The 24950-nt window shown below is 47.1% G+C and overlaps 1 protein-coding gene across 2 annotated transcripts; it reads left to right on the forward strand.

Annotated features, from left to right (window-relative positions):
- The first annotated feature begins 19082 nt into the window (after positions 1 to 19082).
- NHLH2 (nescient helix-loop-helix 2) lies at positions 19083 to 24591 on the forward strand. 2 transcript variants are annotated; one of them, XM_081845847.1, is made up of 2 exons: positions 19083 to 19375; positions 23998 to 24591. In XM_081845847.1, the coding sequence occupies exon 2, from the start codon at positions 23998 to 24000 to the stop codon at positions 24403 to 24405; it is 408 nt and encodes a 135-aa protein (XP_081701973.1). In that variant the 5' UTR covers positions 19083 to 19375; the 3' UTR covers positions 24406 to 24591. The 2 variants fall into 2 exon arrangements, with proteins under 2 accessions (XP_081701973.1, XP_081701972.1); XM_081845846.1 differs by lacking the exon at positions 19083 to 19375 and having other exon boundaries at positions 23754 to 24591.
- The last annotated feature ends 359 nt before the right edge of the window (positions 24592 to 24950 follow it).

The following is a 24950-nucleotide window of genomic DNA, read 5'->3' on the forward strand; positions in this document are numbered from 1 at the left end:
TAACTTCTTCATTCATTAATTAGATTTAAGCATGTTGTTTACATGAGGCTGGTTTCCCCACACAACATATTCATTATTTTAGGTTCCTGTTCCTTTGCATATAATAGTTCTATGTTGTAATTTTTAAAAAAGAGAATGTTGACAGTTCTAGTATCTGCTGAACAAAGTGACACCGAAGAAAAATTCCCTCCTCTGATCCCTTTTCTACTCTTTCTGTACAATTCACTGGCTTCAGCAGAATCATTCCTCCATCTCTAGGCCTCAGCAGAGGAGTAAAATGTCCCTTTTATTGCTTTTATAAATAGCTCCCAGCTCCGTCACTTTGCCACACTCTTATGTCCAGGAAATAGAACCCAAGGTGAGGCTTTGTAGTTGAAGGGGGCAAAGCTCTGCAGAAAGATGCAGAGTTTGTTCCGGATGGTTTCCATTGTATTGGAGAAGGTGAATGGGCTGCAAGCTGGGACATAGTTGAGGGGACAAACCAGCCCTTTGCCTCCAGGCACTGATGCCAGGAGTTTGTGCAAATACAGTCCCATCCCCATTTTCACCAGTCACAAGTCAGGGAAGAAGGCCTCAGGGAATATTTACATCAGGAACAAGGCGGGTGGAGAGAGAAGAAACATTGACATAGGGCTCTGCTGCCCTGGTTACCTCAACTTACCTCATGTGTCTGCTCTCCTTTGAGAGAGCAGATAAACAGGGCACGCAATGACATTGGGTCTTTTGTTTCTTTTACCAGGGAGATGGATGGAGGTGGCGTCAGGTAGAATGCAGGTTGGTCGTCGTCACGCGTTTTTGATAATACCTTCAAGTTAGCTCCCAAGTTAGACAGATGATTTGTTTTTGAACATATTTGTTGTTCAGTCATTTAGTCGTGTCCGCCTCTTCGTGACCCCCTGGACCAGGCCCTCCTGTCTTCCACTGCCTCCCGCAGTTTGGTCAAACTCATATCAGTAGCTTCGAGAACACTGCCCAACCATCTTGTCCTCTGTCGTCCCCTCCTCCTTGTGCCCTCCATCTTTCCCAACATCAGGGTCTTTTCCAGGGAGTCTTCTTTTCTCATGAGGCGGCCAAAGTCTTAGAGCCTCAGCTTCAGGATCTGTCCTTCCAGTGAGCACTCAGGGCTGATTTCCTTCAGAATGGAGGAATTTGATCTTCTTGCAGTCCATGGGACTCTCAAGAGTCTCCTCCAGCACCATAATTCAAAAACATCAATTCTTCGGCCATCAGTCTTCTTCATGGTCCAGCTCTCACTTCCATACATCACTACTGGGAAAACCATAGCTTTAACTATACGGACCTTGTTGGCAAGGTGATGTCTCTGCTTTTGAAGATGCTGTCTAGGTTTGTCATCATTTTTCTCCCAAGAAGCAGGCGTCTTTTAATTTCATGACTGCTGTCACCATCTACACACCTAGTAAACAGTGGAAGTAAGTTTTAGAGATTGGGAGCTCAGTAAGTGCCAGTTGAAGAAAAGGGCTGTGCTTGGTGTCAGAGAGCAAGGACTCAGCTAGACTGATAAAGAAAAAGTTATTTATATCAGGCCTAGGCAAACTCGCCCCTCCAGATGTTTTGGGACTACAACTCCCCTCATCCCTGAATACTGGTCCTGTTAGCTAGGGATGATGGGAGTTGTAGTCCCAAAACATCTAGAGGACCAAGTTTGCGTATTCCTGATTTATATGCATTGTATGTGTGCCACCAGATGGCGACATGGAGTCCCGTTTTCCTCTACTGGTTTTCCCTGTTAAAATTTACAACGCTTTAAACTGAAACACTTCTTTTATGTGTCTAGATCCAGCCCAAATATCTCTTACTCACTTGCATTCAGCATAAGAACATTGCTCTTTCCCCCTTAACATTCTCAATATATTTTATTCTTTATCCCTGTATTTAGGTCTGCTCCTTTTTCCTCCAGCAAAAATATACCTAATGCAATGAGAACTTTTGCTGGGAAAGGTGGGTGATTTTGAGCACTGGCATAAGCGAGAAGGCCGAGAGGAAAACAAGACTGCCCCCATTGGCTTCTAGCTTCTCATCTTGAGATTTAATTCCTTCTCCTGAAAAGCACAAGGAAGTGAAATCTTTGAAACGTCGGGTCAAGCAGCGAGCTTTCCTAAGAGATGCAATTGCAGTTGCAATCTTGTCAAGCTGCTGTTGTACGGATGTCAGAGCGCACAAATTAGCAGAGGAATCCTTTCATTGTGTGGTCTAGTCATTCTCTTGCCTTCAGGTTCCCACCTGAGAAGTTGGGGTTGGGTGGTGGGGGCGGGGGGGGGGACAGTGTTGAAAAATGGCCCCCTCCCTCTGATCTGTCCCATGAACAATTTGCTAGTAGTTAATGAAGGGCAATGGGAAGTGCTAGGTTTATTTCCCACTTCCCAATGTTGATAATTTCCCTCTAATGTCTAATCATCTAATCATTCTAGGATTCTGCTCTCTTAATATGGAGGCATTAAAATGATTACTGCAAAAACCTTCCACCAGGTCAGGAAAATGCGGTAGATTATTCTCTTGTCCTGAGGGCTCTGTGTCCCTTGTGTCTCCATTTTCGTACATCTCCTGGAGCCACGACAATGGCAAAGGATGTGGAACATCGGTAGAAGTGTGCGTTTCAAACCCTTGGCCATTGTCACAGCTCCACGCCTGTGATTTTGAGGAAGACATTAATGGGTAAAAATGTGATGGCAGAGGTTTGATTTCTCTTCATTCCTCCCAGGAACCGTCTGAGAGCCCCAGGCCTGAGCATGTGTCTCTCTTCCCAACTACTCTGTCACCCTGGTAACCATGGAGACCATGACGATCGATTAGATGCCATCTGATCTCGGCCTCGTAAAAAAAGAAGAAGACAAGCCACATGCACACACAAAACAGGCAGCAGATGGCAGCCAGGCCACTAGGCCCATCTCCAGAGACGGAGGAGGGAGGGGGAGATGGGGAGAAGCAAAGATCATGAGCCTGTGGCAGGGAGAAGGGGAGAGGAGAAGAAGGAGGAAGGAGCAGAGAACAAACAAAGAGAAGGGTGGAGGGGAGGGAGAAGAAACAACCACAAAGGAAGATTAGGATAGAAGAGGGCGGGGAGCATCTGGATCTCAGGCCAGCCATGGTCTGCCAGGGCGCCCAATTTGGCCTGCAAAGCTGGTTTATCCACACACACAACCATGCCCACCTGTCAATCAGCTGGCATCACTGGGTGATGTCAGCTGAAGGGTGGCGGGAAGAGGGTGCAACCACATAACACCGGCTCCCACTACATTTGCATTGGCTCCCAGTATGTTTCAGAGTACAATTCAAAGTGTTGGTGCTGACCTTGAAAGCCCTAAACGGCCTCAGCCCAGTATACCTGAAGGAGCGTCTCCACCTCCATAATTCAGCCCGCACACTGAGGTCCAGCACCGAGGGCCTTTTGGCGGTTCCCTACCTGCAAGAAGTGAGGTTACAGGGAACCAGGCAGAGGGCCTTCTCGGTGGTGGCGCCCACCCTGTGGAACACCCTCCCGTCAGATATCAAGGAAATAAACAACTATCTTACTTTTAGAAGGCATCGGAAGGCAGCCCTCTTTAGGGAAGTTTTTAATATTTAATGCTGTATTGTTTTTAACACTCGATTGGAAGCCACCCAGAGTGGCTGGGGAAACTCAGCCAGATGGGCGGGGTATAAATAAATTATTATTATTATTATTATTATTATTATTATTATTATTATTATTACCTCATATCTCCAAATACAAGAAACACCCTTTGCTTTTAAAGGAAACCTAGGAATCAGGTGGCTATGGGAATGGCAGCTGTCCTCCCCACTCCCTCCCCATCCCCGTTGCCCGTCCCCCGCAACTCCTGGTCACCACCATCCACATGAGACTGGTATAGAAGGGAGATCTGAAAATCGGAGCTTGCTGTACACCTATCACCCCAAGTCATTTAGAACCCCGCAGCCCACTGTCACAGAGTCATTGGAGCATGTGGTGGAGAGAGAGGAGGGCCTGTGAGCAGCGCCCTATCCATCCCATCATGAGCGGAGCACTTACCGTATTTTTCGCTCTATAACACGCACCCGACCATAACACGCCCGTAGTTTTTAGAGGAGGAAAATCCGTAGGCATGCCACCCGTAGGCATTCCCTCCATAACACGCACAGACGTTTCTCCTTACTTTTTAGGAGGAAAAAAGTGAGTGTTATGGTGCAAAAAATACGGTAAATGTCGTGAAGTGTGACAGAAGTGCTCTGGAGACACATTCACTGCATTCTGATACATCTGATTTCAGTAGAGAGCACGTGTTTGAACCACTTCCACCACATCTGGAATGTGTGCCTTCACTCTTAGTGAGCTTTCTTTAATTTGGGGGCCAAAGTGGACATCATCTCGAGGCTTTTCTGTTAGGAATTCTAGGTGTGGGTATTCCAAGGGAGCAGAAAATACTTTTGATGTATTTGACGACAGCCTCACGGATGCTATTAGCCCAGAGATGGAAAGAAGACAAAGTCCCTACCAGAGAAGAATGGCAAATTAAACTGTTGGACTATGCCAAAATGGCAAAACTGAATGGAAAGCTCGGGAACCAAGAAGAACAAAACTTTAACAAAAAATGGGGAAATTTTTAAATTTATCTTAGAGACCACTGTAAGCAGATGAAAACGTTAGCAGGATTGCAAGAACACTTGTAATGTACCAAATATTATGGAGAAAATGGAGTGACATGAAATATGGGCTATTGAATAATAAGCAGCTGAAAAGGTTAATAATAGGACCCATGGAAAGGAAGGTGGGAAGTCCAGAGATTCGGAGGAATCTTTAAATATGGATGTGTATGGTTGTATTGTTATAATTTTATATTTGTAAAACCAAATAAAAATTATTTTTAAACAAACACACAAAGTAGACATCATCTTTCTTTCCATTGCAGATAACAGATGTCACCCCACCCCCCCACCCTCCTGCGATCTGAATCAGGATCGCTGTAGATGCCAAATAAATCTTCACTACTCCTCTCCAAGGTCCCAGGTCCAGGGTCCCATGCCTGCTATTTACTCTAAAAATACTTTTTAAAAGCGCAAATGCTAATTGTGTGAGTGGCGTCATGTCCAGCTGTGTCCAGAGGAAGAAAACAGCTCGCCAGCCCACACCTCAAGATCCTCATGCTTCATGGGGTTACAGGCAAAACGCCTAATGAAACTTGACAGTTTTACAGAATTCAGGTTAACTCTCCTCCCTTTGAGGCGCAAATCATTTCGGAAAAAGAATATTTCTATACAGTTTTTTTAATGCATGCAGGGTACTTTTTCCGTTTTATTATTTTCTTTCTAAAACACCTGCTGGGTTCAGTTTAGGTGCATAATAATACTAATGGCAGCAATGTTCCATTAATTTTTGGTTACTTGGTTAAAAACGACAGTATTCAGATTTAACATTTTCAAAGGTACCCCAATTAATCAGACAGCAGACAAATGATTTTCTTTTAACTAATTACAAAAACTGTAGGAAACAGGTGACATCGTGGAAGAGGCATCGCTGCTGCTCTTGCCCATAGAGGGGAATGCCTGTTCTAAAATAAGATGCTATCATATTTACAAGAGATGAAATAATGTTTTTTCTCGCTTTAGAACTTTTGTATTCAAAAGAACATGCATGCAGATGCCATCTATTTATTAACTAAAACTGATACAATTAGTAGTAAGATTTCTTTACTCAGTTGACAGCCATAATAATAATAATAATAATAATAATAATAATTATTATTATTATTAATTATTATTATTATTATTATATCATAGAGTACTATGTCTTTTATTTTTTACTCATATAGAAGCATAAATGTACATGACGCTAAACCGGATAATGTAAGCATAAGGAGATCTCTGGCTCCATCTCCTCCTTCTCCTCATTCAGCCAACAGCACACTCACAAAACCCTTTCCCTTGTTTTCCTGTCTTCCAAGGAAAGTTTCGAATAATTGGTTTTAAACCCTTTGCTCTGTTAATCTCCGTTACAGATTCTGTTCAAGATATTTAATACGTACGCTAGCTCCCTTTTCAATATAAAAAATTTTCTGGATCTCTGGGTATGTTGGTCCTTGGCGGGGGGGGGGGGGCAAATTCTGGAGTGCTTCCAGCTTTCTGCATCAAAAGTTCCCCAGAAGAGTGTCTGGGAATTGCATGTTGAGAATGCCAGGCTTGCATGCAAGCTACACACGTCATCGTCATGACACTTCCTGAGTGGAATACTTGCTCCGGGAGGGAAGAGAGAGGCAGCTTCCTGGCATCACCTCAATGCTGGAACCAATTTCCCCAGAGCCCAAACCAACCTGAAGAAAATGTTGTGCAGCTGGGCAAAATGAGGTGTGTGCACTTGCGCAGGAGTCCCACTGCTCAGATTATATACATTGGTATGCATCCGCAGATAAACACAGCGCGTATTTCCCACGGGCAAGAGGAAGAGAATGCATGCAGAGCTACAAGTGTGCATTGTTTCCCAGCTGGAAAGAGCCGTGGTTGGTGGCTCTCTTAGCTGCCAGTCCCAAGTTTATAAAGCCAAGAGAGGCACCGGGGAAAGTTCGGTGGGCAGCAGGCAGCAGGAGAAGGGTGGGCTAAGCATGGATACTTGCAAACACTGGGGCTTGGCAAGAACATCTGGAATGCAGATGTCATTATGGCATAAAACAGCTGTTCCTTTTCCTTCCAGCACGTTTTTAATTCTTGATGTAATTATTTTATTCCATTTCAAGTGGATTTTCAGTTATAGCAATTTGGAACTTTGTTCAAGAGGGTCCAATCAATATCATTTCCAAAACAAGCCGGATTGCTGCCATGAGACTTGTGATCATTTGGGTCATTTTTCTTTGGGCAAAAGTCATTCTTCTCATGATTCCTCTCATTTATTATTTGTTTGTTTAACAGGTTTATAGGCTGCCTTTCATAGGTCAGAATAAACAACAGAACCCAAAATAGAAAGGTAAGACATGTCAAGAGGTATAGATTATCAAGAAGGATCTAGGCTTCCAAGATCTGACATAGCCTTAAGATTTCAATTTAAATAAAAAATATATTGCTCAGAATCCCATATCAAAAGCACATGGAGAAAAACCATAGTTGGAAAAAAGGTGGTCCAGAAGCAGGGCCGGCTCACCCATGAGGCAAGCTGAGGCAACTGTCTCAGGCGGCAGAATCCACAGGGGCAGCAGATCTGGCTTCCAAGGGTACCATTGACAGCTGGGGCATTCTCTTTGAAGGCTGGATCCGTCCCCTCCTTGGCAGTCCCCCAATACTGCCTGTGTGCAAGGGAGGGTTGATAAAAGTAAGGAAGGGGGGAAGGAGTGAGATGAAAATGGGGGTGCAAATGAGGTTGCAAAGATGGAATGAGGGTAAAGATGAAAGCAGGGGCATGAAAGGATCTGAAGAATAAAGGCTTCATAGTTGGGTAAAAGGTGAAAAGGGTGCTGAGTAGGGCTGGGCAGTGCCAGATTTATGAATAAGCTAAACAAGCTCTAGCTTAGGGCCCCACTCTCTTGCCCCCCCCCCAATTTAAAGGAATAATAATAATAATAATAATAATAATAATAATAATAATAATAATAATAAATTTATTTATACCCCGCCCTCCCTGGCCAGAGCCGGGCTCAGGGCAGCTAACACCAGTAAAATTACATTTTTAAAAAAACAACAATTTAAAATACAGGTTAAAATATAATTTAAAATGCAGCCTCCTTTTAAAATAGCTGATAAATCAAGACCATAAGGGGAGGGAAGACATAAGGGTCAGACTGAGTCCAAACCAAAGGCCAGCCGGAACAGCTCTGTCTTGCAGGCCCTGCGGAAAGATGTCAAGTCCCACAGGGCCCTAGTCTCTTGGGACAGAGTGTTACACCAAGTCAGGGCCAGTACTGAAAAGGCCCTGGACCTAGCTGAGACCAATCTAGCCACCTTGCGATGTACATTTCCAAAATATAAGATAAAAAGCAAATAGAATAAAACCTACATACAGCAACAGTGTTTTGTGTTGTGTTGGCTCCTATGATGTAAGTAATGGGCCCCGCCTGCTAGCCTGCTCCCTCAAAAATCACTGGTTTGCTCATTTCTATATATAGAGTGCCTCCATTCTGCATGGACTGGTTGCATGGCAACATGGGCAAAGGGCTTTCAATACCTATTAGGTCCATAAATTACCTTATAGCATATGTTCAACACAAAAAACAGTGACAATTTGTTGTTGACAAAGGACAGCTGGACATAGAAAGGGCCCCATTACCTTCAGGAGCTGAGGGCCTCATGAAACCTAAATCCGGCCCTGGGGATGGGCAATATATTGATATATTGTGCAAAATCACTTTGAAGTCCATTTTGTGATATAGGTTTCATAATTTGTCACCTGGCAATATATTGCGAATCATGATGTGTGTGTGTGCTATGCAAAAATCACAATGCAGGAAAAACCGTGACGCCACGTAGCTCCAACCTTGTTTCAGACATCGGGAAGTTATTGCAATGTTGAAAACCAGATACTGTATTGCCCAGCCCTAGCGCTGAGCAGTTGCAATGTGTGGGAGGAGGAAGATTCAGCAAGTTGCCATGGGGGTTGTTTGTGTGCAAGGGGGAATTGCACAGAAGGAGGAGGGGGGCATGAACACAGGGTGGAGGCGAAAATAGGGGTGCAACATGGGCTGCAGAATAGAAGAGAGGGGGCTTCAGAAATGGGGCTGGTTAGGTGAAAAGCGAGCTCAGTACAGGGGACACTCGGGTTGCGAACGTGATCCGTGTGGGATGCATGTTCGCAACCCGCAGCGGCGCGTCTGCGCACCCACGGGGTTGCAATTCGGCACTTCTGTGCATGCGCAACGCGCGATTTAGCGCTTTTGCACATGTGTGACCACCAAAACCCGGAAGTAACCCGTTCCGGTACTTCTGGGTTTTGGCAGTCCGTAACCCAAAAAAACCCAACCTGAAGCACCTGTAAGCCGAGGTCTGACTGTAGCTGCATGGGGGGGTGGGAATGGGAATGGGAAACTATGGGGCAAATGGCGGGGGGCTCGACAAGCAGATGCACTGCCCCTAGTGGTGGTTGTTCTTATATTTCCAGCTCAATTATACTGTCTTTAGGAATTAAACAGATGCCAATGCTTTGCAAAATATCTCATTCCATTTCATAGCTAAACAAACAGACACGTCCACAAAGTTTTCACCAGTCTAATGAAGAGGCAAAGCAAACTAGCACAGAATGAAAATAGAAACCCCGCAGGGACAAAAGGATTAGTTCTGGTAACATTTTATTTTAACAGGGCGCCTCCATTTCACATTAACCATGCGGTAATATATTCAGATGATAAGGGAGAAGTGTCATGAAAGACTGGAAAGCTTTGATGTCAGAAGCTATTACAATCCTCCCAGAAGCCTGTCTGCAACCGTGTCAAAAATGTCACTAGTGGTAGATGCTGGACTAGGGATGCAGCCCAAACTGGTAGGTGCCTCTACAGAGGAACAGCTCCTAGCACTCTCCAGTCATCATTTCCCCAGGGGGGAGCTACATGCATAATTGCTGTTGACTTCCCACACTGTTGGGCAACAATGCCATTTATCTCTGTGTACATCCTGCTATGTTCTCTCCATGTCAGGTGCTGCAGGAATGGGATGTAAGCCAGGGATGAGCTTCGTTGTCCCTGTTAGACGTCCTGCTCCATGATTGCAGTCATGGGATTGTTGTCTGTCGCATGACGGTGTATGTTTTGACTTCACAGAGTGGGAAGTGATGGAGACAGGATGTTTGTGTTCCTGTGTTCTGTGAAGTGGGACTATTGTCCTTTGTTCTTTTCTCTTTGCTGTCTGATGCTAGAGAGAGAGGGAGCCATGTTGCAGTGCTCCGTGTGTGTTTATATGTAAATAAAGTAGATTAGCCAAAATGCTGAGTTGCTGTTACGCAACTGTGCAAACTCTGCGGATCCCTAAGTGTGCCGGTGTCTGTTGGCATCGGTCGTTGTGATGTTCGGGCTGAAGAAAGCTTTTGAAGCTCCCGAATGAACGACCAGGAGGGAGAGAACATGCCAGTTGGGCATGTGTCTCTGCCAGGGTCCTACTTGAGTGTAGGCTGAACTCCTGACAGTCCCTCCCTCCCTCCCTTGCCTTGCCCGCTGGCTCCTACCACCTTCTTCTCTGCACCCAAGCAATGTGTGCAGGTGCAGAAATACACCTATTGGCTCCTTTTCTTACATAGCAGTGCACATCCTTGGAGAAATAGGCACTGTGGCTCAGGGGTAAACCCAGCCCACCTCCCCAAGTAAGGCAGCCTCCTGGGCTGCCTTTTCCTCTTTTTTTACCCAGACACCAGCAAATATTTAAGTCACCTATGTTATTATAGTTGTTGTTACAGAATCATAGACTCATAGACTAGTAGAGTTGGAAGGGTCATCTCGACCAACCCTCCTGCAATGCAGGAACTGCAGCTAAACATAAATTATACCAATGAACACTAATGAGTCTATAATAATAATAATAATTTATTTCTTGTACTGACAGATTATTAAAAACTACACAATATATCGGACATTAAAAGCTTCCCAAACCAGGGTTGCCTTCAGATGTCTATGGAAGGTTGTATAATTGGTTAATAATAATAATAATAATAATAATAATAATAATAATAGAAATAATAATAATATTATGAGTAGGACTAGCATTGGATACATTGTTATTGCAATAACAATTTGGGGATGGGGGGAGATGAAGATTGCAACCTGCAGCCAGAACCTATGCTTGTTCCAGATGTGGCTGTGTAAAATGGAATCTCTCAAGTTTTTTACAAAATAAAAACAATCCAAATGTGAAAACCAATAGAAACATGCGTGTTTGTGTGTGTGTGTGTAGAAACAATAACAATTCCATATATGTATAAAAACAATAAAAACAATTGCACACATAAAAACAATTGCATACATAAAAACCAGACAACTGCATATGTAAAAGCAATTACAGTTCTTACATGATTTTATTAAACCAGAATTGTGGAAAGGGTAGAATGGAGAGAACAAGCAAACTGTGCATTGGGCAGTTGCAGTTCTGGGATTGAGGACATCTCTTCTAGAAACGAAGAGGTTCAGGAAGCAATTAATTAAGTGGCTGATAACAGAGTCTGAAACAGAAGCAGGACAGGGGCTTTTTAAAAAAAGCCAAGGCAAAGACTTGAGGGGAAAGAGTTGAGTTGCAAGCCCAACACAAAATGGCCCTGCGACTGGAAATGCAAGGTTCATAACAGAGAAAGGAAGCATCATCCACTATCTTCAAGGACAACTCCTCTACTGTGCTCAGTAGTGCATCTTCCTAGCCTTGCCTGAAAAATGATTCTGCCCCTTAAATCCTTAGCAGATTTACTGCTGTTAGAAAAGCAGATGGAAGAAATAGTTGGAAAATGTCACAAATTGATGCCAATGTATTATGGACCCTTCATACAGTTTCACAAAGGAGGTAAAGGGAGATTGCACCTTGAAGACTTCATCTGGACATACCTGTGATCTGATTACTCCTTGTCTTTACCACTGTGTGAAGCATGTGGTTGTGTGAACTGAGAGTCCAGTTGTGCAAATCAATCTCTGCTACAGTTCATGATGCCTTGTGGAAGCTATCAATCACGGGATGGTCTGGCACAATTCTCCACATCAAGAATGTTCCCTAGCTGGAAACAAGACAACCTGAGAACTTATTTGCTTCCATTCAGCAATAGGAGCAAACTCCATGGGGCCGAGGTCCCTTTGGCTTCCCCAACAAAATATTTTGAGGGGGCCGCTCCCCAAGTTGATGGGCATTGCCACTCAAATGGTGTGTGCGCGCCGCATTTTGTGATTGATTATGCAGGGCAGGGCTTATCTGGCGCACCCCCCCCCCCAATATTTTATTCAAGTTGGCACGCCTGCACTCAGCCCTGAAGCTGGAAGGGATCCCACTCAAACAAAACTTATTACACAGTAGCAATAGCTGCCAGGCAGGGCCGACCCATTACATTTTGGCACCTGCGCCGAAATACAAAATTACTTTCAAATGCAGATGTTTCATACTGTTGCACACCAGCCCAATCCCTGAGATGTGTGAGATTCCAGGGACACCAGGAGCTTTACCGAGGGTTCATGTTTCCTTTGGGAAATGAGGCACATTGGAGAGCGTGGTGTCTTTATGATATATGGTTCATTTACACATATCTACAACCTAAGCCTTTGATGGAGGGTTTCACTGCATAATCACCCCCAAGTGAGTCTCGTTTCTCCCACGGCTGCAGGCTTAGGTTCAAACAGAAATCAACCTTTGTGCTCTCTTTCTCCAGCCTGCCACAGTTACCAGCCTGCAACCTTTTTTTCTCTGCATCACATCCCACCCAACTCTCAACTCTACTTCGAATTCTGCCTTTTTCTTCTAACTAACCCTGAATTAAGGGAGGGGCTGTCTAGCACAGAGACCCCTCTTTTTGGCTTTCCTAATGGCTCATCACCTTTCTTTTTTTCTCCCAATGGCCCATCACCTCAGGCGATTTCCTGAACAAAATAAACTGGGTCCAGGGATTAGGACCCAGGCACCAGTTTAACTCTCCAAGCCTTGGTTAAATTCTAACACTTCCTGGACACAGGAATTTTGGGGAGCCTGGCACCCACAAACTCATAACACTACCCCCCACCCTGTCTTAACCGGAGAGGCTTTCTGCTATTACCTCACACTGCAGCACAGAAATACTGCTGCTCAGTTGTTCAGTTTTGCTTTTCTTTTTTTCTTTTGCTTTTTGGCATGTACATCATTCTAATTTTATTTCTAACCCTTCCATTAGCAGTTAGAGAGCCAGTGTGGTGTAGTGGTTAAGAGTGGTAGTCACGTAATCTGGGGAACCGGGTTTGCGTCTCCGCTCCTCCACCTGCAGCTGCTGGGTGACCTTGGGCCAGTCACCCTTCTCGGAAGTCTCTCAGCCCCACTCACCTCACAGAGTGTTTGTTGTGGGGGAGGAAGGGCAGGGAGAATGTTAGCCGCTTTGAGACTCCTTAGGGTAGTGATAAAGCGGGATATCAAATCCAAACTCTTCTTCTTCTTCTTTTGACCTGCACAAAACTGGCAGTGTCTCAAACATCATGGAGTACATTGTTGCTGTTCCACTGCTGTATGTGGTCCATTGTTATAGCCTCAGAGTTGCGCACGCCGTCCGGTGTGGCTGGCAGAACCTCTGTCAATGGAGAGGCACCAGAGTTGAGGCCTCTAGGCCATTTCCCCAGTAATGGTGGTGGGACTGAGATGCTCTTGCCAGATGGCTCAGGAGCAGCTCCTGATGCTCAGCTGTGGGCCTGGGCAGCAAGAGTCTGGAAGCAGCCCCTGGGGGCTGGCAGCAGGCGAGATGCCACATGAGAACTTGCCGGGTCTGGCGACTGGAGAAAGGTGGGCACACACGATAATTTGGCCATTCCTTTCTTTTTAGAGGTGCACGTGATCTCAATCTGTTGGATCTGGACCCAGAGTTGTCCCCTCTTGGAACTAGAAAGGTGGACAGTTGGTAGCAGCTGCCCTTTGGGCTAAGATACAAGCACAGAAAAATTGCGTTTGTGCCCGTCTTAAGCCTCAGCCAGCCAGTGCCAGAGCAGAAGGAGGGCTGTTGGTTTACTTTGGGCGGCTGGAGAGAAAGGAAAGAAAGGGGGAAGGAAGAGGGAAGGAAGGAATAAGAACAAGGCACAAGAAACACATGCAACTTTGACAAAGGACCAAGAAATACACCCATGCAAGTGATCCAGCCCAACCCAGAGCCAGTGTGGTATAGAGCAGCCACCCCAGCCATCATGCCCAGTGGTCAGAGATGATGAGAGCTGTAGCCAAAACTTCCAGAAGGCCGCAGTTTGAGGGAGATTGAGCGGCAGTGCCAGGTTTAAACTACGGAGATCATGTTCACATTCCCGCTCAGCTGCAAATCTGCTGAGTAAGCTTGGGCCTGTTGCTATTTCTCAACCTGGCCTACCTCACAAGGTTGTTGTGAGGCTAGCCGTTTATTTAAAGGGCTTCCACCTCCCATTTCAGCAGAGGCTTCTAAGTCGGCTTCCCGAGAGAGGGTGGGGTGAGAATGTAATCAGCAATATTTGAAAAGCTTACCAACTGCCTTGAGTGCCAAGGCAGGCCAGCAATTTACATAAACAAAGGATGAAAACAGTCAGTCCTCATGCAGCAATATTTCTAAACTGTTCCTTTTATTTATTTATTTTTACTTGGGCAGAGCGGGGACAGGAAAAGCAAGACCCAGTGTAGTACAAAGATGCTTTGTTTAGTTAAAGGAACTAAAATAGGACGCCTGTGATCAGGGCTGGTGCTATCCTTAGGTGAACTAGGCAGCCACCTTGGGCACAAACCTCAAAGGTGTAGTACAGTGGAACATTTGTTCTTGACCTGAAACCCTTCTTAACCTGAGGTACCACTTTAGCTAATGGGGCCTCACACTGCCGCCGCACTGCCATTGCGCGATTTCTGTTCTTATCCTGAGGTAAAGTTCTTATCCCGAGGTACTACTTCCGGGTTAGCAGAGTCTGTAACCCGATGTGTTTGTAACCTGAGGTGTTTATAACCCGATGTACCACTGTACTGACTTTTGAGAGGCACAGTTTTATACAGATTACTTTGTGTAATATGCAGTGTTCGAAACTCCCATTGTTCTAGGAGCATTTTGCCATGGGGAATTTCATTAGCGCAAGCAGTATCTGAGCTCTGAAATCGTAGTACTGCGCCTACGATTTCAGATTAAAACTGCAGAGTGAAAGGAAAGGAGGACCTTTTTCTGCCTCCCCACTTCCAGCTGCTCTCTGAAGACTGGAGAAGAGACCTTCTTGAGAATATTAGGGGGGTGGGCAGGGGGAGCACTAGACCATGTGAAAAGTGAACATAATATTTTAGCTGCAGTTCATTCATTTTCAGCTTTGTATTCTTGTCATAAAAAAGTGCGCCTAGACAGTCCGTTGTTGCGCCCATAACCTCGGTTAAGGTGCCATTTAGCTCCTAGCTTTCATATCTCAGTTTCTAACACTGGTTACAACTTTCTGATAATATTTTACTTTATATTCTGAATAATTTTATCAGTTCTGAAGTACTTTGTGCATTAGAATTGTTTTTTTATGCTTATTTGAAATGGAAAGACCATGGAGTTGATGGGAGGTTATGTAATATATATGCACATGGAAAGTGAAAAGGCATTTAATTTTAAACCTTACAGTCAGATCTTAATCTTATGTAGAAAATGAATTCATTTTTCTAGAGAGCTACAGCTGATTAAAAAAGGACTGTCTGGAGATGAGTGCAGAAAGGCAGAAAAAGCTAAGGGGCAAGCAAACTGGGGGGGGGGGTGTTCTTCCCTGAATTACCTTTGTACACAGAAAGCACTTGAAAGCACAAGAATAGGTAGCTATACTCTTGCTGAAAATAGGGAGCTGGATGTGGTCTCCTGCTATGAAATATATAAACTCTAAGACATACGTTTCACTCATGGGAGATATTTCTGGAAACCACACAGAGGAAGAAGAGGATGTCAACAAAAGTGAAAATACTGCAAAGTCTGCAAAAGAAGATGCTATTGTACCAGATTTGAATCGCAGTGATCCTGCTCACTGCCCTAACTATTGCAGTGACAATTTTAAGCATCTTACAATAAGGACCAGACCAGATTGTATCACATAATTTTCCCAAAGACTCAAAAAAACTAGAAGATTTTCTCCTATGCACTACAAGAGAATACTAGCAAATGGTAAAGAAGTGTGCTGCCAATGGTTTGAAATATTCAACCTCAAAATATGTGGCTTTTTGTTTTTGCTGTAAGTTGTTCGGCAAAAGAAACAGAGCATCAGCCATACCAGAAACAGGTTCAAAAGATGCTTTGAAACCACTCAGATATTACCTTTGTTGCATATATGCTGCTTTAATAGAAATCTTTGACGACACAAACCTAAAGTGTTTATCTGAAAACACTTCCCAAACTGAAGCTAAGGCTCTTGCTGATACAATTTGGAAATTCCAGTTTGTGGTATCCCTTGTTAGATGCTACAACACCCTTTTTGAAGACAATCTTACAAGCTAGCTACTACAAAATAAGGAAGCTAATTTAAATTCAGCTACAAGCCAACTGCAGGTGACCAAGAATTACCTACATTGTGTGGGCTGCAGGGATGCTGAGGGTTTTCATCAAGTTTTGATAGATGCCACTGAGATTGCAAAGGAGCTAGAAATACTGCCAGACTTTGAGACAGAGCAAGCTAGAAAAAGAGAGAAAGAAATGGCAGTCTGAGTATGAGAAGAAGCACTGCAAGGAGGTTTCTACTGTGCTGTCTCAGACATGGCCATACAATCTGTTGAAGAGATATTCCAACAGCTACAACAATATAATTCCCTGTTAGGCTTCCTGTATGATAGATGATAGATAGATAGATAGATAGATAGATAGATAGATAGATAGATAGAGATAGATAGATAGAGATAGATAGATAGATAGATAGATAGATAGATAGATAGATAGATGATAGATAGATAGATAGATAGATAGATAGATAGATAGATGATAGATAGATAGATGGATAGATAGATAGATAGATAGATAGATAGATAGATAGATCTAGATCTGTATGAGACCTACAGGCATAGGGCTGTATATAAATTATAATAACAACAAAAATCTACTGAAGATGTACTTGAATTTGGAAAAACCTTTGATGCACAATGGAAGCAATGAAACTGATGCTGAAGATCTGTGCTGTGAACTTATAGCAATAGCTTGAAGACTTTCAAAGTCTATGCAACCACAAGGAATACTTTTCTTCATACTGCAACAATAACTCAAGGATAATGTTCCTAATGTTTCTGTTGCTCTAAGCCGGATCCTTTTCACACCTCCAGTGTCTGTGGCAAATGGTGAACTCAGTTTCTCCAAGCTCAGACTTATAAAAAACTTACATATGCTCAACAATGTTGCAAAAGAGACAAGTTGGCTTGACAACTATCTCAATGGAACATGCCTAAGTATCAGCTCTTGACCCGAAGGAATTGGTGGCAAAATTTGCAAAGGAAGTGAGATGGTGATGTACCTGAAATTAAAACTTTTAAGAGACTTAAATTTTAACATCACAATTTACAAAATGATTCAAAATGATTTGTGTGCTAAAACATTTTCTTTTGTATTTGAGAAAGATAACCAAAGATCGTCGTATTACTTATTATTGCAATTTATTTATTAGCAGTTTCAAGTTTTGTGCTTTTCTTTTCTTTTTCCCAACCAGCCTTCAGGGCTGCACAAAACCTTTCTGCCCTCCAGCAGAGAGGAATGGCCTCAGGGACTGCCAGCCCTGCCTTCTACATCCCAAGGCAGTGGCCTCACCCTGACTAATGCTAGAGACCTGCAGTGGTTGTCGGTTTGCTCCTGGGCCAAGTTCAAGGTGTTACTATTAGCATATAAAGCCGGTAGCAACTTGGGATCAGTTTACCTGCGAGATCACCTTGCCCCACCTGTGCCCACTCAGCCACTTTGCCAGCGGAACTGGCACTACTGCAGGTGCCACATAACAGCCACATTGGTCAGCATGCAGCCATTTAGTGTGGCAGCACCTGCACATCGGAACTCTATTGAGATCAAGCAGGCACCTTCACTGTACTCTTTTTGTTCCCTGCTAAAAACAGTCTTGTTTAGAGGAGCCTATCCAAACGCTTACAAAGTTGAGCTCTTTTTAATCAGTTTTGGTATTTTTACTTGTGTATGTTTTAAAGTACGATTGCAAATTCTTGCTGATTTTACAGTGTTATCTTTTTGTAAACCACTGGGAGGTGGTTGGGTTTGGGGCAATCAAGAGGTTATAAATCTTAGGAAATAAAAACAAATACAACGGACACATTTCGCCAGAATGCCTGGCCCTGCATGCTTGCCGAAGAAGAAGAGGAAGACGGCACTAGAGGGCACGACCTGAACCAGTGGATTCAAATGACAACAAATGATAAATTTCTTATAGCAAGAAATGTGGACCGGATTCCTTCCGAAGGTGGTAGGCTCTCCTTCGTTGGAGGTTTTCCAACAGAGCTTGGATGGCCATCTTTCATGGATTATTTAGCTGTGATTCCTGCATTGCAGGGGTTGGACTAGATGACCCTGGGACCCGTTCTGAAACAACAACAACAACGTGCTTAAGGTCAGGGGTGGCGAGGGTTCTGCTTCTTCTTGCAGATGATGCTGGACTGCGAGGTTGGGCAGCTCTAGCAGCAAGGCCGGTGACAGCTCCACACACGCGAACGCCCAGCGGAAGCCGAAGGTGCACGTGTGAATCCTCCTCGGTTCGCGCATCTCCATCTCTCCTCTCCCGCGGATGCTGCCCTCCGAGCAGCCGGGCGGCTGGCTGGCTGGCTGGCAATCTCGGGGCCCTGAAACTCCCACCCGGTGACAGATGTCAAGTCCAATTAAGCGACGCGCCTCTCGCTGGCAGTCCAATGGGATCGCCCATTGGGTAGCAACTTCGACGCGGCTGGGGAGGGGGGACATGCCGGCGCCTCCTCCCTCCTGCGCCTTTATAGCTCGCCGCTTCTCCGGGACAAGAATCCACCGGAACCTGCAGGGGATCCCGACGCATCTCTCCACCCCCGGCCCACCCCCAGCCCCCTTACCGGAGAGGCCCGGCCCTCGGCTCCGGGGGGGCCCTGGCTGCTTGGTGGGCTCCCTCCATCCGGAGCCCGGGAGCCATGCGCACCAGACCTTGATGGGCAGCAAGGGGCCCCGCAGCCGGCCTGGGCTCCCTCCTTCCTCCCGCAGAAGGGCCAAGGCGGCGAGGGGAGGCGGAGAAGGGAGGAAGGAGCAGGAAGAGGCGTCGTCTGAACAAAAGCCCCGTCGGGCCCGTCGCCTTGCGCGCCCGCGGAGAGGACCGCGCTCTCCTTCCTCCTTAGCGCACCATCTCTTTTGTTGCGCGCCCCGATTATGGCAGGAGGCGCCGGCTGACCAGCACCACTGGAAGCATCAAGCCACAATTCAGCGTCCTCTGGCATTAGAGAGACCTGGTTAGAGACCTGCGGAGGTGTCGTTCTCTCTCTCTCCCCCCCCCCCGCATCTCCTCCCCCCCCCCGGCCCGGGTGTTTTGTTTTTTCTTTCCCCTAGTGCATTTTATTTCTCGTTTGTTGACAGTTGCGCTCTCTGCCTCCATTTCTGCGAGGCGATGAAAACGATTCCGGTCTAGCGATAGGATTTATTTTTTATTTATTTTTCATATGTGGATCACTCCCCACCCCCCTCTCTATCTCTCTCCCTCTTTCTCCTTCTGTATTGTTGCATGTCCAAAGACTAAGATGAACCCCTTCTGGAATTTTATTTGAGGCGCGGAAAAAAGGGGGTCGGAGGCGTTGCAAGAAAGGGTGTCGTCAAGGCTCCTGCAAGGTAAAGTCCTTTAAAAAAATGTTCACCAGGTGAGGCTGGCTGGGCAGGAACGGAAAACAGGGCGACGGCTCGGTTAGGCCGTAGGGATTTGCGTAAGAAGATGCCTTAAAGATAAATTCAAAAATGATGATGAGGATGATGATGGTTTTTAAAAGGGCTCTGAAGACCCACGTTCCGGGGAGGCACCTTCCCTCGAGTCGCCAGCCTAAGTATATAGATTTACTTGGCAAGCAGAAATAAATGCCTTCGAAATCCAAGGCTCGCTCGGGCGAACGAGGCTTCCAGCGCAGAACTTCGGCTCCGAAGCCCAGCCCAGCCGCGTTCCAAATGCGAACGCTGGAGCGCAGGAAAAGCCATACAGACCTCGACTTGTTACGAGCGTTCCAAAAACATTATTTTCCATTCGCGTTGTTCCTTTGCTTTTCAGCTAGACTATTATTTCCTTGTGAATATTAGTATTATTATTTTTAAATCTTAAACGCATTTCCCCCTGTTTTATATATTTTTTTTAAAAAACACCCGATAGCAACTTCGGAGAGAAACGCGTCGCCTTCCCTGTCCCCGAGATCTTCTCCAGGTTCAGCTCCCGGAACCGGGGACAAAAGCAACACTTCCGTAATTGGCTCATTGTTTGCCAAATAACACCGGTGGGCTTTGGAGATCCTACGCAGCGCCAGGTTTCCAGGGCAGGCTGTTTCCCATCGCTCCCCGATATTTATTTCCACCGCTCTCCTTTAAATCCTTTGTAATAATAATGATTTCCTCTGGCATTAAACGGGAGGGGGACCTTTTAGATGATGCTGATTTCGATTTATATGCCGCCTTTTAACCGCAGATCCCAGGGCGGTGTGTCATTTTTGGTAAACGAAAACACTGAGCTTTGCAAAGCCTTGGCAATAAGAAGAAGAAGAAGAAGAAGAAGAAGAAGAATACAAACAATTTAATTTATGCTTGTCCTCGTCCTCAGGGACCCTGTCCCCTCCCCATCGCCTTTCCAGCTACTTCCTCTTCTCAGGAACTTCACCCTCCCCCTCCCCGTTTGCAGTGACCCCTCCCCTCCCCCCAAGTGTCCCCCGGGTCATTCTCTCCTGCTTGGCACTGCATTGTTTTCTGAGATGCCCGCGTGTCCCTGGAAGTTCTCCCTGACAGATGGCAAGGCGCGCTCATTCCCTTGGCAAAGGCGCATCCTAGAACCGACGGGGCGATGGGTGGCGAGGGCCCTTCAGGATCCTCGCCCGGGGGCGCGCTCCGATCCCGAGCGAGGGCGGCTCCGGAAAGGCGCTCGCTCGGGCAACCGAGGTGGCCGAGGAGCCACTTGTGGGTTCGAGGAGGAGGGGCCTGGCTGGGGGCCGCTCTCCCTCCTCCTCCTCCTCCAGCCTCTCATTAACGGGTCTTGGGATGGAAAGGGCGCCGAGGGCCATCTACTCCACCCCCCTGCAAGGCCGGAAGCTCAGCTTGTGGTCCATTTGAGCGGCCCCTGCTTAGCTTCGCAAGTGCACCTGATTGCTGCCCCGCACTTCGCTCGCCTGCTAAGCAAACTAAATCTACCGGAGCCGAGAGAGTTTAAGTGCCCCTGAATTATACGTATTTGTATACCGCCTTTCATCCGAAGGTCACAGGGCGGTTTACAACATTGTTCTGGTATATGCATTTGCCGCGGGGGGGGGGCACAAAATGCAAAACAGGCCCCCCTTCTTTGCAACATGTTAACATCCCTTTGAACAGTCCCTCCCCCCGCCTGCTCCTACCGTGCAAGGAAACCACCAGACACGAACAGGATCCTTAAACAAAAACAACACCCGGCGCTTTCTCCTCAAGGTTGCTGTTTTTAGTGTAGTTGGATCCTCGCGTCCCAGGCTGCAGCTATTCCCGACGGTCGAAAAAACGGATCGCCTTCGGGAGCTGAGATTCTCGCCAGGAGAGGAGGGCACTCTTTCCGATGCCTAACTAACTCACCGACTTAAAAACCACATTCCTCGACGTTCACGGCGTTGGCATCCGCTAGCGAGGCGCAACAAACCCCAAATAGCCCCCCAAATAGTCTCACTTTCTGTATTTCACACCGAGGTCGGAATCGAGGCTCAGCCTGAGAGCGGGGCCGGCCTTTTGAGTTCAGAACTGGTCTCTCCTTAGCAACGGCAACGTAACTTTTGGATTTGGATTTAGAAAGCGGGAACACAAAACCAGTCTTATTTGCATCACTCTCACATACCCTTTACGTGGGAGCGAGTTTCGATTACTTCCGAATAAACCTTTGTAGGATAGCGCACTTCGAAACATTTAATGTCGATTCCGTTGTTTGGGAGCTGGGTTTGGATTGCTAAGGCTATTGTTATTTTTCTTTTGTAAACGAAACATAAACGGAGCAGCGGGCTTTTTTGAGCGTGCCCGCGCAGCAATAAATTAGAGACAAGTATAAATCAGAATAGATAAGAACGATTAACTGCCCTGTTACATAGCAGGTCCAGCAAAAGAGGCTACAGAGCCCTTCCTTTAAGCTTTCTGTCCTTTCCTCCGCCCTCCCGTCTATGAAATGTTCGGGCCCCTTGAGATTCCTGCATTGCAGGGGGTTGGAATGGATGACCCTCGGGGTCCCTCCCAATTCTATGGAATTCTATGATTCTGTGATAATGTTAATAAGCACCCGTTGATCAAGAAGCTGGATAAGGTTCCATCCTGCCCGCCCTCAATGTGTTGCCTGAATTGCTGAAAATGTTGTGCTGGCAGATTGGTATCGATAGCATAGTGATGTAAACGCAATTGTAAAAGAACAGCAACGTAAAAACGACAATAATATTGCTTGTGCGTGAAAGAGAGAGAGACAGAGAGCGCGTGCGCTATGGTCAGTTCTTTGGGAGTTTGGACAGCGCGGCCGTGGTGGCTAAAGAGACATAGCTCTGACTCTGGCTCAAAGCAGGTCCCTGCTTTGAATCTCACTTCTCCTTTGGACTTAGATAGGTGGCCTAGACAAGGCATCCCCCCCCCACGTCGCCCGCCCCGTTTGTAACTGCCTATGGACCAGTCGGGGGTCATGGCAGCCCCCTGGAAGGAGAATGGCTCAAGGGTCGTCACGCAGCACTCTGCACCGCCCAAAACGCTGCCCATATCTACATGCTGTTCTCTTGGTTGGCACCGTCTGTCTCAGGAGACAATGGAAGAGTAGCGATAACAATACCGGTCTCCCCATCGGAGGCCCTTCTTCGTGTGCCCCCTCTGTGAGAGGTCCAGAGGGGGGCAACAGAGGCAGATTTAGCGGAGCGCGACCGGTGCGGGTCCTCAGTGGCGCCGCAACCAGGAGGTAGAATGGAAGGCGAGAGGCGGGTGAGGGGCGCTGAATTTTGGCACCCCACAGGGTACCGCTGAAATTTGAGACCCCCTGGCAGCAACACCAGAAGGGGCCTTATCTGAGGCGGGTCCTCGTTTGTGCAGTGCTCACCCCAAGGAGGCTCGCCTGGCGCCTTCCTTGCTCAGCGCCAGATTTATGGTGGCGCAGGTGGTTCTCCCGCGCAGGGTGCCGAGCCAAGAGGGCACAAGATTGAGACGATCCAGAGTTGCGAAGACCTATTTGGGGGCACCAAATGTCGGCTTCACACCTGGCGCCATATTACGAAAAATTACCGAAGTCTGCCCTGTTCACCTTTAGGCACCAGGCAAAAACATTCCTCTTCAACCAAACCTTGGGCTGATATACAGTACAGCCTATATGCTTTTAAATGCACCTGTGCGAGGGGGAGAATTCTTGGCATGTTTTTTCACGCTTTGTAATTTGATCTTGTATTTTTCTATTGCGAGCCACCCTGAGATCTTCGGATGAAGGGCGCTCTACAAATTTAACAAACAAATATGGCAAGGGCTGTCCATGGCGAAGTGCTTCGCCCACTTGGAAGTACTTCTATCTATGCCCGCGTTAAGTCTTCTGCCTCCCAGCTGCCCTCGCCCAGAGCTTCCTGGGTCTCTTTGCCTGGTCCCTCTCCAGCTACTTTGGAGCCACAGTTGATGGAAACGGGATTCCTCCAATGCAAAGCTTGCACTGCAAAGCTTGCGCCAGTCGCAGTGAGGGGAGAGCCTAACCCCGTGGTTTTCAAGGGGTGTTGGCGCGCCACACTGGTTTGGCCGGGAGATTCAAGGACAATCAAATAAACATTCAAACATTTCAGTGTAGCATGGTATGCTATCAGAAGAAATTTTATTTGCAGAATATGGATAGATCTGTTCTCAAAAGGAGAGCAAAAGCATCAAGAGATGCTGATGACCATCTCATAGTAGAAATGAGATTGCCCGGCAAAAGGAAGCTCACACCTCTCATTGAGTTTGTATGTACATACTTTAGGTGCACATGCAAGAGGCTCGTTTCTAATTATACTTTGGGAATGTTCTTCAAGTTCTTATGAAGCTGCGTCGCTTTCTACTTTCTGGACGCCCCACAATTATATTATAAAGCAGTTGTGTTCTGTGTTATAAATCAAGCACTGCTGGGAGTTATTTCTTTTTGCTTACCAATGTATTTCTTCTCCAGAGAAACCCTGGTTGACGCTTTGGCTCCCCAGGCTGGCGTCGAGGGTGAGGGGCTGGCGGTCCTCTTTCTCGGCGTCGCTGCTGACGGTGCCTTCTCTCTTTGCCAGATGATGCTGAGCCCGGACCAGGCGCTGGACTCGGACCACCCGTCGTCGGCGCCGTCGGACCCGGAGTCCCTGGAGGCCAAGGGGCTTCGCAGCTGCTGCGCCTCGGACTTGGAGGCGCCCGACGGCGACGGGGCGGGAGGCGGAGGCGGCGGCGAGGGTCGCCCGGGGCCGCACCCTCAGCAGCCGCTGAGCCGCGAGGAGAAGCGCCGCCGGCGCCGCGCCACCGCCAAGTACCGCTCGGCGCACGCCACCCGGGAGCGCATCCGCGTCGAGGCCTTCAACCTGGCCTTCGCCGAGCTGCGCAAGCTGCTGCCCACGCTGCCGCCCGACAAGAAGCTCTCCAAGATCGAGATCCTGCGCCTGGCCATCTGCTACATCTCCTATCTCAACCACGTCCTCGACGTGTAGGACAGGCGCGCGCCTTCCTCCAGGGGCGGCGCCAGGCGGGGTGGAGAGGGCAAGAAACCCAGGGCCCGGGGTGGGGTTGACGGCGGTGGCAAGCCGGTAGGGGTCCCCCGAAGGCCCGAGGGCCCGTCCCAGGCTCCCCCGGCGCTTTGCAGAGGCGCTTCCGCACTGGAAGCCAAGCGCACCGTGCGCTCCGCGCGGCTTCCTGCGCCTCTCTTGGCGAGCCTCTTCCTTCTGATCCCCGCCCTGAAGCAACTCCCGCGCTCCGCAGTAGGGTCCCAATTCAGCAAAGTGTTTAAGATCCCGACGGCAGCTTGGCGGGAGATCCCTTGGCTTTAAGCTCGTGCCTTAAAGGGCTTTCCTGAATCGGGCCCTAACAGAGAAACTTGAAATGGAACGGGTCCCTCCACCCGAGGGGGTCCCCATGGGTGGGTTGCCGCGTGCCAGTTTCCCCCTACCCACCGGGCAGCTCCCATTGCAGAAAGTGGAGATCTTCTTTTTGGGGGGGGGGGGGCGAGGGGAAACAAAACCCACAAAAGACCCCGAAC

Source organism: Podarcis erhardii, assembly GCF_964252035.2.
Source record: "Podarcis erhardii genome assembly, chromosome: 17".
NCBI lineage: Eukaryota > Metazoa > Chordata > Lepidosauria > Squamata > Lacertidae > Podarcis > Podarcis erhardii.

Bases quoted from the DNA above. Each gene is read 5' to 3' on its own strand.
- NHLH2 (XM_081845846.1), top strand. From the start codon at position 23,875: ATGTATTTCTTCTCCAGAGAAACCCTGGTTGACGCTTTGGCTCCCCAG.